This window comes from Camelus dromedarius, chromosome 30 (genome assembly GCF_036321535.1).
Source record: "Camelus dromedarius isolate mCamDro1 chromosome 30, mCamDro1.pat, whole genome shotgun sequence".
NCBI lineage: Eukaryota > Metazoa > Chordata > Mammalia > Artiodactyla > Camelidae > Camelus > Camelus dromedarius.
The window spans coordinates 22786962-22801887 of record NC_087465.1 but is presented as its reverse complement, the minus strand read 5'-3'; the positions used below and the strand labels follow the sequence as shown (position 1 = coordinate 22801887).

At 34.0% G+C, this 14926-nt stretch overlaps 1 protein-coding gene across 2 annotated transcripts in view; it reads left to right on the top strand.

Moving 5' to 3' along the window:
- MMP16 (matrix metallopeptidase 16) overlaps positions 1–14926 on the top strand; it is a 274903-nt gene that overhangs the window by 137654 nt on the left and 122323 nt on the right. For both annotated transcript variants that reach the window (XM_010980548.3, XM_064480923.1), the window contains exon 3: positions 5904–6026. In XM_010980548.3, the coding sequence (XP_010978850.1) occupies positions 5904–6026 (123 nt within the window). The remainder of the gene's footprint in view (positions 1–5903; positions 6027–14926) is intronic.

Here is a 14926-nt window from a genome sequence, read left to right as displayed (position 1 = left end):
TCTGTTTTCTTTTTGATCTCTCTCTCTCTCTATAAACACACCCATTTGTACAGAAGTACTGGATGATCCCGGTAATTCTGTTTAATTTATTTACGCCATGCCCAGAAATGTGTCTTAATTAAAAACTAATTTAAGACTGAATAAGTAGCTTTATTCAAAGAATTATTATGAAACTAGTGATATTTGAACTCCTGATTTTAGAATTGAAATACTGATTTAAATATATCAAGAACCACAAGCTTTTCTGACTTACTGATCAATATGTTTCATAATTTTTATTCTTTTGTCCAAATTATCAAGTTAAGACTCTCTCCCTTTTTTATTTATATATAAATGATTCATTGGTAATATTTTTTCTTTGAGTATTCATAACTGTAACATTGTAGGATGGGTCAGTCCATGCTACGGTGGCTACAGAGGGATGGTTGATAGCTAAATGAGCGGGGTCTTAGGTCCCCATTCTGAAAGGTGAAAGGTGAAAGCTTAAATAAGAGCTGACACTGAGCTCTTCTTGGCATTGCAGGTCATGGAGGCATAATATATTTATTCTCTGTGCTTGGGTTTTTAAGTACTTTAACACTGCATTTTCAGCTTTGTGAATAACATGTGTGCCTATGTGGGTAGCTAATGAGTTGACAGAAAAAGGAAATTCTGGACCAGAGTGAGCTATCAGCCTATCTACATTTGGAGCCCTATGTTAATTTACTTAAAAAAAAAATCTTCTTCATGATTGTTGAACTTGGCATTATGAATACAAACAAAACCTAAGGATTTTTAAGGTAATAAAAATAAGCATATTTTAAAATATCTACAAAGATTCCTTGTGACAAATATAATAGTAGTACTCTTAACCATTAGAGCTTGGAAAAGTCTGGAATCTTGTTTAATATATTATGCTGATGAATATTTTTCTAAGATTACTAATTCATAAGGCACAAAATATACATTTTTGAGTATTTTTTCTCCTGGTAAAGGAAGATGTATGTACACGGGGCCACCATGTGGCACAACCCCAACCCCAAAGGGTCTCATTCCCCTCTTCTTTTGAAGAGCTGCCTTTCTGCAGCCCCACCACAGGGCACCAGGGCATGGACTACTGCTTGAGGGCACCTCTCGTGTCGTGCCGTGGGTCGCCCTAAATGTTTGACATGAATGCCTAAATCATTCATTTTCTCTTTAGAATGAATACTATTTCGTATATTGTGGCTCTTAGCATCATTGCAAATTTGTTTAGAAGCTTGTGGCTACTTTATTTACATAGAACGCAGGATGGTATATCTGTTGGTATCCTTGGTATCAAAATACTAGGAATAGCCCTGTTTTGAATTATAGAGTGCTTTAGGTCAACACACAGAGTGAACTGAAGCATGTTGGTAGGTAAATGTGTCTACACTGTTGCGCTGTTACTGCTGCTGCTTCTGCTATTATGAGTACCACTGCTTCCTGACATTCATAAAATAATACTGTTGTAATTATAAGTTAGTAATAATAACAGCTACTATTTGCCAGGAACCATTCTAAGTGTTTCACGTGATTTAGCAAGTGTAATCCTGACCAAAACTCAATAATCGTATAATCACTTATTTTTGCAGAAGAGGAAATCAAGAAATAGGAACAGTGGCATGACTAATAGCACAGGGCTTGTGAGTCAGGGGAGCTGGATGGGAACCCTGGCAGTTTGGCCCTGGGATTCCTGCTTCCAACTTTTATAATATACCTCCTCACAAGAGGACTGGTTTTAGATAGTTTTTCATTTTTAAGTTGAGTTAATTTAAATGAAATTCATCATCTGCCCAACTAGTTTTAAAATGCTCTGGGTTCTAAAACGTTAAATCAATACTGACCATCCACATTATATTTATGAAAATTGAGGTGGTGCCATTATTTGCACTTTGAAATTACAAAATGTCTCTCTTGTAGCTCACTCCTCCCCCAGTGCTCATTCCCCAAGTGCTTGCTTGCATTGGAATGTCAACTTAAAATTCTTAGCAAATGAGTCAGTAAACTAACATAGGTGTATGGGCTGTGTGTTGACATGCTGAAAAAAATTAGTGTTTTAGCAAAGATACTTGCACAAAAAAAGCACTACTTGAAAATAATATACATGTGTATTTCAACACCTTTTCTTTTCTATAGTTATTACTTAGGTCAGATAATCATTTGTACATGTGTATGCAATTTTGCACACCTGTGTATAGGTAAATATGGGATTTGTCAAATTGATACGTGAATGCAACTACCATTTTGGTGCATGCTAACTAGAAGTGAATCCCCAGACTCTACCTGAAAAACAGCAATAACATGCCAGTTTTACATTTACTATTAGACGGCATTTAATTCATTGATGAGTTCTAGTAGACACTGACCATTCTTTATATCTACTGAGAACTTTAAAAATTATAAGAGAAAGAGACTGAATGCTTATGAAATTAAATAATAATTTAAGCATTTGGAATCACATAAAAATACTGAAGAGTGATTTAGCGCAGATACTGTGTATTCAGTGTCATGATGTGCTTTGAACATATTTCAGAATTTTACATATTTTGATAATTAATACCTGCTAATATCTATGTGTTAGATATAGATATATATATTTGGATACATATACAGATGAAGTTAACATAGAGTGCTCTCTACTTGACCAACCCTCATTCAGGATTCTTTGAGTTAAATTACTAGTTTATATTATATCATGCCTGTTCTTGTTTTTTACACTAAAGTTACCTACTTTATGATTTAGTTTTATATAAAAGTTTCCACACAATGTCCAGCTACTCAATAAGCATTTGTTCTAGGCACAGAGTTGCTAAGAGTTACAAAGTCCTTAAGAAACATATAGGTAGTCAGGGAGATCAGTATGTGCAACAAGAATATCAAAAAAACCCACATGATTTAGTTCACCCACCTCCTGTTCCTTACTGGAAACTTCACTGGACGCTGGCCCCGCACTAGGCTCCCTGTCCTGACTCACAGGCTGTTGGAAGATAGAACGAGGCACGTACAAGTTGGAACACACAATTATAGCGCATGCTGTGTTGAGACGGTTAACTGTGCGAGTTGAGTAATCAAGGGGGACTAGGACTGTCACTGTAAACAAGGAGGGAAACGTATGTCAGAAGGAGGTCACTCTATACAAAGGCAGAAAGAGGCTGGTTCTGTAGGAACTTGAGTGGATTTTGGGAAGTAGGGAGACAGGGAGCATACTTGGTAGGTAGGCCTGAATAAGAGTCTTGCTATAAATGCATTTCGTGCCCAGAACATGTAGGAACACATCTGTGCTTTGAAATGATTTGTCATTAGGAGTGAGAAGAAGGCATTGGTGGGAGTGAGAGATACAGAGGAATTCTGAAGGCAGAAGACACTACACCATGACTGATTGGAGGATGTAACCTAGCTATCTGTCTTAGGCATTGGAAAGACCTCTGGCTGAGGAAATGGTGTAAGTTTGAGAGGAAACTCACAATTTGTAAATTACATGTAAAATTAGAAATGACGACAGGGTAGCTAAATGGAGATGGGAGAACACTTAACCCATATATTGTATTTTTTTTATCTCGCATGTCTTCCTATAGACTGTGCTAAACAAGAGCTCTTATCTTTTTATTCAGTTTTTTATCTCTTAGAGTATTATAAAGGCTTAAAAATATTGTAGGATGAAAGGATCGGGATGGAATGAGTAAATAAATGAACAAATAGTTGGAACATAACAAAAAACTATGAAAGGAGCAAAAACCGAAGAAACATGTAAGGAATTTAGCAGAAATATCTTTCAGCACAGGAATCTCATACTCATCCCTGAAACCCCTGTCCTTCAAAAGACACAGTGCTTCACTGAGAAAATTTTGCTGGATCCAACATAATGCATGACTTAAGATGGAAATTTATTTTAATAAATTTAATTTTTTTCAATCACTGTCTTCATCTTTTAACTTTATGTATCATGACAGTACTTTTAGGGAACATATCCTCATTGAAAATACATTTTATTTGGATAACAACTAATTATATTTTATCAGGTTTTATCCCACTATCTTTTTCAAAATTATTTCTCTTCCAGGAGTGTTTATTTAAATATTTTCTTTCACTGGATGTAAGTGTAATCACAACCCACATTAAGTAAATTTATTCACATTTAAATTATATATAGTTTATTCTCCCAGTACTTTCAGTGAGATAAATCAGAATAAGTACTTGCTAAGAAATGTTATACTTTTTATTGAGAATATGATTAATGAAATACCCATATATAAAAGTCATTTAAATTGTCATAAGCCCACCATTAATGCTTAATATTTGTTAGTTAAATATATATCTAGATCTTACAGAGTATAATAAATATTTTTTTCATTTGAAGTCCCTATCTACCTATTTATTAAACATCTTTTACATGTTTGGTGTTGTACAGGTAACAGGGGTATGTTAGATCCACCGCCCTTGAGTGTTTTACAGTCTAGTGAAATGTCTCAAAGTCTGTGATTTTGTGTGCCCTGCGAGTGCTAGTCGAAAGTAAGAGGTTTCCCTTTTCAGAACTTTGGTTCTGTAGGGCTGGATAGCTTCCGAGGTGTTCACATTGACAAGACATCTCATTTGGTTTTGAGACTTTAATAAAGGGAAAGAATGATTTTCTGAAGTAACCCTACAATGCATTATAAACTAGGATGGAGTTTGTTAAGTCTGGTAACGGCAATGTCTATGTTATTACTGGCAGCAGAATAAAAAAGGAGAAATTTATAATCCTTATCAGAAAAGTGTTGTCTTTCTTAAAAAGCAAAAGTCATGCTTTCATTGTGGCATAACGTTATTCTTATGTTCATAAAAGCTGATTAGCTGATTTATCCATGTAACATGTAAACTATTTCAGTCATTTTCACGAAATGGACATCTCTAGACAGTCATTTCTGCAGCCAATTATTTTCCATGTAAAGAGTATAGAAATTAAGTATTTGATGAAATACAGCAAAAATTGATTCTTTTCTCATTTCTACTTTCTGAAGCATGTGACACCATGAAGATTCTGCTTTAGTTGTGTAATTGTTCAGTTAAATGGGCTAATGAACAGTAAAGCCATTTTCTGAATCACTAAAGGAAAACTGCTCAAAAGCATGAAAATGTTTCTCGCTGAACAAGAAAAAAGACTACAAAGAAAACAGGGCAATGGTCAAATCAGACTCTAGAAAAGAAGTTAGATAATTGTATTAAAAATTAATAAATCAGTACAGTATTTTATTTTCCTAATGCTAATATTTAAATTTTATTTGTGTGATGTTAAACCTCATATTAAGAAAAATTTTTCTTAAGCATCAAATTTGTTTATTATCAAAGATTCAAAGTGAATGACTGTTCCTTGGAAACTGAGGTAATTCTTAAAGTGAAAAGAAGACAAAATCGGAGGAATGCAAATGTTATTTGAACAAACAATTTTCTTTTGTGTAAACCAGAAGAAAGTAGCATTTATTTTCTTGACTCCTGGACTTTCAGGTCATGTAATAGATTTAAAAAATTTTTTGAACGTTAAAGCTGGAAGAGACTTTAGTGATAATTTATTTTTAAAAGTCTCATTTTAGGAATGAGACAAGGGGTGAATGACCTGCCCAAGGTCACATATCTTGTCAACAGCAGATTCTAGTTAGAAGCTTCAGAACACCTCAGTCTACAGTTAGCTCAAAATGAATTAAAGAGAGAAAAAATTATCTAAAGGATCTGAGTTATAAACTAGTGATTCATGATCATTTAGTGAAAAATATACTTTCTACTTAGATTGAAGTTGCAAGAAAACTGACAAATTTTTCCTTTATATTTTCCTGTTTTCATTATCACTGTCATGACTTCTCAATTGACTTCTATTTCAAATCAGTGTTTAAGGTTGTCGGTAAATAACTGGAAAATAACTGCTTTTTCAGCTGGATGAAGAAGCCTCGGTGTGGCGTACCTGACCAGACAAGAGGTAGCTCCAAATTTAATATTCGTCGAAAGCGATACGCATTAACGGGACAGAAGTGGCAGCACAAACACATCACTTACAGGTATAAAAATGAATGATGGATTATTGGGGTTTTTTTCCATTTTTTCACTATTTATTTTGACATTTTGTTTGAGATCTTATGCACATTGACTGCATGGTAACATACAATGATGAAATGTTAACATAAGGAAGCAAAAAATTGCAATTCAGAAGAGAGTAAATTGTCCATCTGCCTTGTAGATTTCCTTGAAACTCTTGGTCTCTTTTGTAAACTAGATCTTCCAGCTTCTTGAATGAATGCTAAGATTCAGAGTGACTTTCAGATGAGTACTTAACACATAACATTCTTTAGCAAGTACTTACACTCTAGAAAAAAAAATCAAATTATACAAATAACTGCAATTTAAACAAAATGTCTTTAAATTATTAGCCTTTAGTATCAGTTCAACCATTTTACTTTCTATCTTTTTAGCAACAATGCAAATGGATCATCCTTTCTTGTCTTCAATGAAGGATGCCTAAGGGATGTGAGTGCCTTCCAGTCTGGAGTGGCAGTTGCTGCTAATGGAGATGTTCATATTTATTTATTCATTAATTGAACAACTGTTTATATTGAGTCCCAGTTTCAATGAAGGAAAAAGCTAGGTATTGGGGATATAGCACTAAATAAAACATAGGAATTCCATCTGTCCCCATGGAATCTACAGTCATGTGGAAAAATTGAACAATGATATAAATGTGATGCATGTTATAAAGGAACAGGATGCAACAGAAATGTAGACAGTGGTCATTCAACCCACTTTAGAAAACCAGGAATGGTCTCCCTTCTGTCTTGAAAGCAAAAAGTTGTATTAAAGGAAATTCATATATGTGTTCAAGAACATTTAGCCTCCATTTATGATAACTAGGAATCAAAGCAAAGATTTTGATTACTTTTGATTACTTACTTAATCAAAAAATGGCATCTACAAAAATCAAAACTACAGCTTCATTATATATTTCACATATAATGTGAACAATATAATGTAAAATGTTGGGGAAAAATATTGAGGAAAACAACAACAAAAAATACTTGCCACCTCTACTTCCATTCAACAACATTGTGTAACTACTTATAAGAGAATAAAAGAAAATAAAATATATAAGGATTTATAAAGAAATAATACTATCCTAGGTTGCAGCTTTTTCTCATTCAGGACTTTGAATATATCTTGACACTGTGTTCTGGCCAGCAATATTTGTGTAGAGAAATCAGCTGAAAGCCTTATGGGGGTTCCCTCATAACTAACTCTTTATTTTTCTCTTGTTGCCTTTATAATCACTTCTTTGTCTTTAACTTTGGCCATCTTAATTATAATATGTCTTTGTGTAGGTGATGGGAATGTAGTTTGGTGCAGCTATTGTGGAAAATAGTATGGAGGTTTCTCAAAAGATTAAAAATAGACTTATCATATGATCCAGCAATCCCATTCCTGGGCATAAATCCAGAGAGAACCTTAATTCAAAAAGATACATGTCCCCACTGTTCACAGCAGCACTATTTACAATAGCCAAGACATGGAAACAAACTAAATGTCCATCAACAGATGACTGGATAAAGAAGATGTGGTGTATTTATACAGTGGAATACTACTCAGCCACAAAAATGATAAAATAATGCCATTTGCAGCAACAGAGATGGACTTAGAGATTGTCATTCTAAGTGAAGTAAGCCAGAAAGAAAAAGGAAAATACCATATGATATCACTTATATGCGGAATCTAAAAAAAAAAAAAAAGGAAAACTAACTTATTTATGAAACAGAAACAGGTTCACAGACACAGAGAACAAACTTATGGTTACCAGGGTGGAAGAAGGTGGGAAGGGATAGACTGGGAGTTTGAGATTTGCAGATACTAGCTATTATATATAAAATAGATAAACAAGTTTATACTGTATAGCGCAGGGAACTATATTCAATATCTTATAGTAACTTATGGTGAAAAATAATATGAAAACAAATATATGTATGTATATGTATGACTGAAGCTATATGCTGTACACCAGAAATTGACACAGCATTTGTAAACTGACTATACTTCAATGAAAATATATAAAGAAAGAAAAAAAAAAAGAAATGAAACTATCTTTAATCACAGTTTGTATCACTTTCTATACAGAACACCCAGAATAAACTCTAGGTATTTGTTTTTAGAAATAATAAAAGAATATAGCCAGCTTTAAAAAATTAACGGATTTTATTTTCTGGGCAATTTTAAATTTACAAAAATGTTGAACAGATAATACCAGTAGTTCTCACTCCCCCCACCATATACACACTCACATAGTTTCTCCCATAGTCAGGATCTTAATTAGTGTAAATATCTGTTACCATTGTTGAGCCAGCATTGCTATATTACTGACTAAATTCTATGGTTTACCCTAGAGTTTACTCTTTGTGTTGTAGGATTTTGACAAATGCTTAGTATCATATAGCATTACAGGGTCATATAGAATAGCTTCACTGCCCTGAAAATGATTTGTTGCATATATTTATCCCTCTTCTCCCCCTAGACTCCTGGAAACTACTGACTGTTTTAATGTCTTTATAGTTTTGCCTTTTTCAGAATGTCATATAGTTGGAAACATACAGTTTGTAGTCATTTCAGACTGCCTTCCTTCACTTAATAATATGTGCCTAAATTTCCTTCACATCTTTTCATGACTTGATAGCTCATTTCTTTTTATTACTGAATATTATTCATTGAATGGATGTGCCACAGTCTGTTTACCCATTTACCTACTAAAGACTTCCTGGTTGCTTCCAGTTTTTGGCAACTGTGAATAAGACTATTATAAATATGTGTGTGTGGGTTTTTGTGTGGGTTTTTAATTTTCGACTTATTTGAACAAATACCTAGGAGTACAATTTTGCTGATCACATGGTAAGACTATGGTTAGCTTTTTAAGAAACTACCAACATATCTTCCAAGTCACTATACCATTTTGCATTACCACCAATGGTGAATGAAAGTTCCTGTTGCTCTACAACCTTGTCAGGATTTGGTGTTGTCAGTGTTCTGGATGTACCATTCTAATAGGTGGTGTCTCATTGTTGTTATAATTCGCAATTCCCTAATGACAGATGAAGCTGAGCATACTTTCATGTGCTTAATTTGCCATCTGTATATCTTCTTTTGTGAAATGTCTGTTTAGATCTTTTGACCTACTTTTAATTGAGTTGCTATATTAGGTGTTATTTGTTCTGTCTTGGATTACAAGTCTCTTATCATATATGTTTTCAAATATGTTCTCCCAGTGTGTGTCTTGACATTTCATTCTCTTTTCAGTGTCTTTTGCAGAACAGAAGTTTTAATTTTAATGAAGTCCAGCTTCTCTGTTTTCTCTTCTGTATTGTGCTTTTGGTGTTGTATCAAAAAAAATCATTGCCAAACCTAAGGTTGCTTAGAATTTCTCCTATGTTATCTTACAAAAATGTTAATAGTCTTGCTTTTACCTTTAGGTCTGTGTTACATTCTAAGTCCCTTTTTGTGAAAGGTGTAAAGTCAGTGTCTAGATTCAATGTTTTTGCATGTGGATGGTCAGTTGTTCCAGCACTATTTGTTGGAAAGCCCGCCCTTTCTCCATTGCCTTTGATCTTTACTTAAAGATCAGTTGACTGTGTGTGGGGGTAAACGTCTGGGCTCTTTATTTTACTTCATTGCTCTATGTGTCTGTTCATAAACCAGTGTCACACTTTCTTGATTACTATAGTTTTACAGTAAATCTTGATATCTGATAGTGTCAGTTTTCTGCGTTTATTCTTCTTCTCAGTGTTATGTTGTGCTTTCAGAGTATCTTTGTTCCTCTGTAGATAAAGATGCTTTTTCCCCCTCCTGGCTTCTTTCAAGGTTTTCTCTTTGCCTTTGGTTTTCTGTAGTTTGTATAGAATATTCCCACATGCAGATTTTGTCCTCTGAAAGTCCTGGATTTGTGGTTTGCTGTCTGTCATTATTTTGGAACATTCTTGGATACTATTTTAAATATCTCTTCCATTCCTATCTCTTTGCCTTCTAGCATTCCCATTATGTTATATCACAGCTTTTAAGTGCCCCACAGTTCTTGGATGCTCTGTTCTGCTTTCCATCCTTTTTTCCCTTTGCTTTTTTCAATTTGGGAAATTTCTGTTGCGTTATCTTCAAGGTCACTGATTCTTCCCTTGGTTATGTTCAGTCTCATGATGAGCCCATCAGAGACATTCTTCATTTCTGTTAATATTTTTTTGTTTCTAGCATTTCCTTTTGATTCCTTCTTGTAGTCTCAGTATCTCTGCTTATATTACCCCTTTTTTTTTCATATTGTCCACTTTTTCCGTTAGAATCTTTAAAGTATTGATCATGTTTAATTTAACTTTCTGGTCTTTTAATTCCAAAGTCTCTGCCATATAGTCTGGTTCTAATGTTTCCTGTGTCTCTTCAGCCTATGTTTTTTCTTGTTTTTTAACATGCTATCAATTTTTGTTGAAAGCCAGGCATAATGTGTTGGTTCACACAAACTGAGGTAATACAACTTTAGAGTGAGGTTTTACATTTATCTGGTTAGGAGTTTGGCTGTCTAATGTTTCTTGTAGCTGAAGGTGTTGGAAGCTTCAGTTTCTCCTAGTGTCCTAGTTTTTGTCTCCCTGTTATCACTGAATATCCGTAGAAACTCTTTCTCAAATAGGTTCTGTGTCTTGCAGCTCTCTCATTTGTAATCCAGTGTTATTTTATTAAGCCCTGTTGCTGTGGTATAAGGTATTGTGGAGAGGAGGCAGTCTATAGTCTTGTAATTGAAATATCAATTTTTCAAGTGGACTTAACTTTTGGGGCTGTTACCCTCCGAATAGTAACTTAGCCTTTTACCTTTTTTTTTTTTTTTTTTGCTTCTTAATTATGATGGACTTTATTTCTGAGTTACTTTCAATAAAATTTATAAAGATAATGATACAAGTTATTCATAGTCCAATGCACAGGTTTTCATAATGGTCTAAGTACCGCTGTTGAAGGGTTGGCAGAGAGCTCGAGCGTTCGCTCACTGAGCATTTCTCCCCATTTTCCCCTTTATGATACGAGGTTCTGGGCATGTAAGTCATTATTTTCATTGCTACTTCTTGGTTCATTCCCAGTAAACAGAAAACACCAAATAGACTTTAAGTAAGTTCATTTTTTGAAACCTACACTCATGATAAAAGTAGTTCTAGAGCCAATGATCTCAGAAGGATCTGGCCCAGTGGCAAACCTACAAACCTACAAGCAAATACCCATGACTAACCTGTTTCCTGGCTTCTATCTCCCTTCATCCACTTTGCAATAACCACTAATAAAAGTAACTTTTTACCATATGATTTTTCTATTTCTCAAAAGTGTGACATGTTTATAAAAAATATTAGTTTACAAACTGGAAGATGATAAGCATGCCAATATTATTTGTCCAAACTGACACCCTAGTGAGTTGGCAGTCTAATGTAAGCCTTTTACGTTTTGTCTTCTCTTTCATGAGACGGCAATGATTCAGGGGCTTTTGCTTCTGGCAAGCTGTGATTCTTTGTATTCAACTTTCTCCCCAGTTTTGGGGGTGGCCGTTTGCCCTGTGACTGCAATCTCTAGTGGAACCAAGAAGAATTGTTCATTTTTTTGGTTTGCTCGGCATTTTTTCTTGTTGTGAGGTTTGGAGTGACAACTTCCAAGCTTTTTACATGTCAGAACAGAAACTGGAAGCTTTTTCCAGGATTCATAGACAAAGTACACACACAAGGACACACAGATACAAACACAGTAATCTTTACAAAAATCCTATTTAGAATAGATACAAAAATATGAGTGAAGAACAGATCTGCAAAAGATGTATAAGCTCTATAAAGTGAAAATTAGGAACCTTTACTGAAAGACAAGAAAAAAGACCAAAAATAAATGTAGAGATATATTTTTTCTTAATATAAGACAGAGTTAATATAATGAAGTTCAAATCTTCTACAAATTCAATGTAATTCTAATAAAAATCCCGATAATATTTCTTGTATAATTTAACAAACTGACTCAAAAATCTCTGAGGATTACTGAAGTCCCAATATTAATCAAAATATTTCCACCTACCAGATATGAAGATTTACTTTAAATCAGCACTTATTAAGGCAATATGTAGTGTTAGCACAGAGATAGAAAAATAATCCAGCATTGTCAAAAAGAGATCACAGAAATAGGCCTATACGTATACGTAAGAAAAAAAGATTTATGCCAGACCAGGCCTTGTAGATCACTGGGGAAAGGATGGGCTATTTTATTGAAGTTATTCTGTAATAATTGATTATCTATATGGAAAACAATAAAATTAGATTTTTTACCCTATACCACATAAAAAAATCAATAAATACTAATTGGATTAAAGTACAAAAATCAACTTCAGAAGTATAAAACTTACACAAATCTGCATATTGACATGTATTGTTTTCATTTCAAATAGTATTCTTTTTCTGACCTGATTTCTAAACTCTTGACAGTGCTGGCTGCTGACAGTGATTGGTGTCTTTGTATCCTTAGGTATTCAACCACCTCGTTCATTTCAAAAAGAAAGAAAGAAACTGTTAAGAGCCATTATGTTCAGATCATAATTCCACTTATGCAGTGTCCCTCTACGGACAATTGTCTCAGCCAGTTTTGAATTTTCAAAGAATTAGTTGTTTATCCCTGTAAAATTCCAGGTTATTGATAAGCACAACATGTGGTTAAGAATTTTGGAGTGGGAAGGATCTGGATTTGAATCCTGACTCTGATTCCTGCTACCTGTAAAGCCAGGCTCAATTGACTTAATATTCTAAGTCTCATTTCCTCTGTGTACAATGTGAGTATTGTAACAATTCCTACCTTGTAAGGCTTGGGATAAAATTAAGTCAGATAGCATAAAACAAACAAGCAAACAGCACAGTGTTTGATACATAATTAATACTTAACCCTTGTTGACTATCACCTTAACTTCTTCTAATATATCAGAAAAATCCCAGAAATTGTTGTGAGTACATTTTAAGGATAATATACGTAGGATGCTAAGAAGTTTCTTTGTGTATAGTAAGTACTGTACAAGTATTTGCTACTACTTTCGATTTACTATACTTAGGGAAGTAAATACAAAATATGACACTGAAGCTTACAAGATAATTATTCGTGGAAAGGATAGCTGACTGTGACGTTACAGGATACAGATAAGAGTTGGTGTGGAGGTGGTTGAATATAGGTTTCATTTTATTGCAAACTCATTATAAGCCAACAGTATAATGTGGCTCAAACAAAGCTAGGATGAATAGAATTAGATTGATACAAAGTAAAGTGTTCAGAGCAGTGGAGATGCTAATTTTCCTCTTTGCTTCCCTGGCCACACCTTAGCTGATGTATCCTTTTCTCTTTGGGCCACCACACATTCAGCTGCTTCTTGGCAACTTAACGTATGCCTCTAAGAAGAAATCAAGATGCTAAGAGATCTTGAAAGCAGCCTGCATGGGGAAGGGCTCAGGATTACAGCCGAAGAGTCTCAACATGATGGAAGGAATATTTAAGGAAGAAATTTTGAGTTATTCTCAAATACTTAAAGGCTTTCAGAAAAAAATACAATATTTTGAGCTATTGAAAAAATTAAATTATCCACCTTACAAGTCTTCTTCATCATTGGATGCATAGAAACCAAGAAATATATTCACTTGTCAGGGAAATTAGAGAATATTTGTGGAAATGGTTGAAAAGTTAGATTACATAAATTTATGATCTTTCCTATCTTTAATATGTGGAATTGGAAGGAACTTTTCTAAAATCAGTCCATTTAAAGGTAATGTCCAGTCTCCTACACCTTCCCCTTTAATGACCCCAGTGCTTGATGTCTGGAAATGGGAACTTCTGAGTTTATACCGTGTATGTATTCTTAGGGGGGTATGTGTAACTTGACTGATGTATAATTTACATACTGGTTATAATTATAATACAAATACTGGTGGCCATTCATCTCTTATTTAACTTGAATCTTTATGATCAATTTTCTTTTGGCAAATTTTGCTTCTTGGATAATTAGGTGTTGTTCATTCAATAAATGATTGCTGAAAATATTATATGGCATAACCGGCAACTGATGAGTTAGGCAAGGCTTGTGCTCTGATGGAGAAGGTAGTCTAGCATGGGGGTCAAGTGTATAGGTGAACAATTATAAGATAGTACATTGTGTATTACTTCGAGACCATACAGGAGCTTCATTACATCAGAGAGCATATCCATTTTATACTCTCTAGAACCTAGTAGAGTTCCTGCTGTGTATTAGGCCTTCAATAAATAGTTGTTGAATAAACTGATGAATTCTTAGTATGCTCTGTTTAAGCTTTATTCAAAACAATAACTGGACCTTAATGAGTAGCATAATTTTTTTTGAACTGTAATTGATTTAACAATGCTGTGTTAGTTTCTGGTGTATAGCGTAGTGATTCAGTTACATATATATATATATATATATATATATATATATATATATATATATATATATACACACACACTTAGGGAAGTATACCTATATATATATATTCCTTTTCATATTCTTTTTCATTGTACATTATTGCAAGATATTGAATATAGTTCCCTGTGCTGAACATTAGGACCATGTTATTTATCTATTTTATATATACTAGTTAGTATCTGCAAATCCCAGACTCCTAATTTGTCCCTTCCCCCTTTCCCCTTTGTAACCATAAGTTTGTTTTCTATGTCTGTGAGTCTGTCTCTGTTTTGTAAATATGTTCACTTGTGCCATTTTTTTTTGAGATTCCATATATAAGTGATATGAAAGACATGATATTTGTCTTGCTCTGTCTGACTTACTTCACTGAGTATGATAACCTTCAGGTCCATCCATGTTGCTGCAAATGGCATTATTTCATGCATTTTTATGGCTGAGTAGTACTGCATTGTTCACATG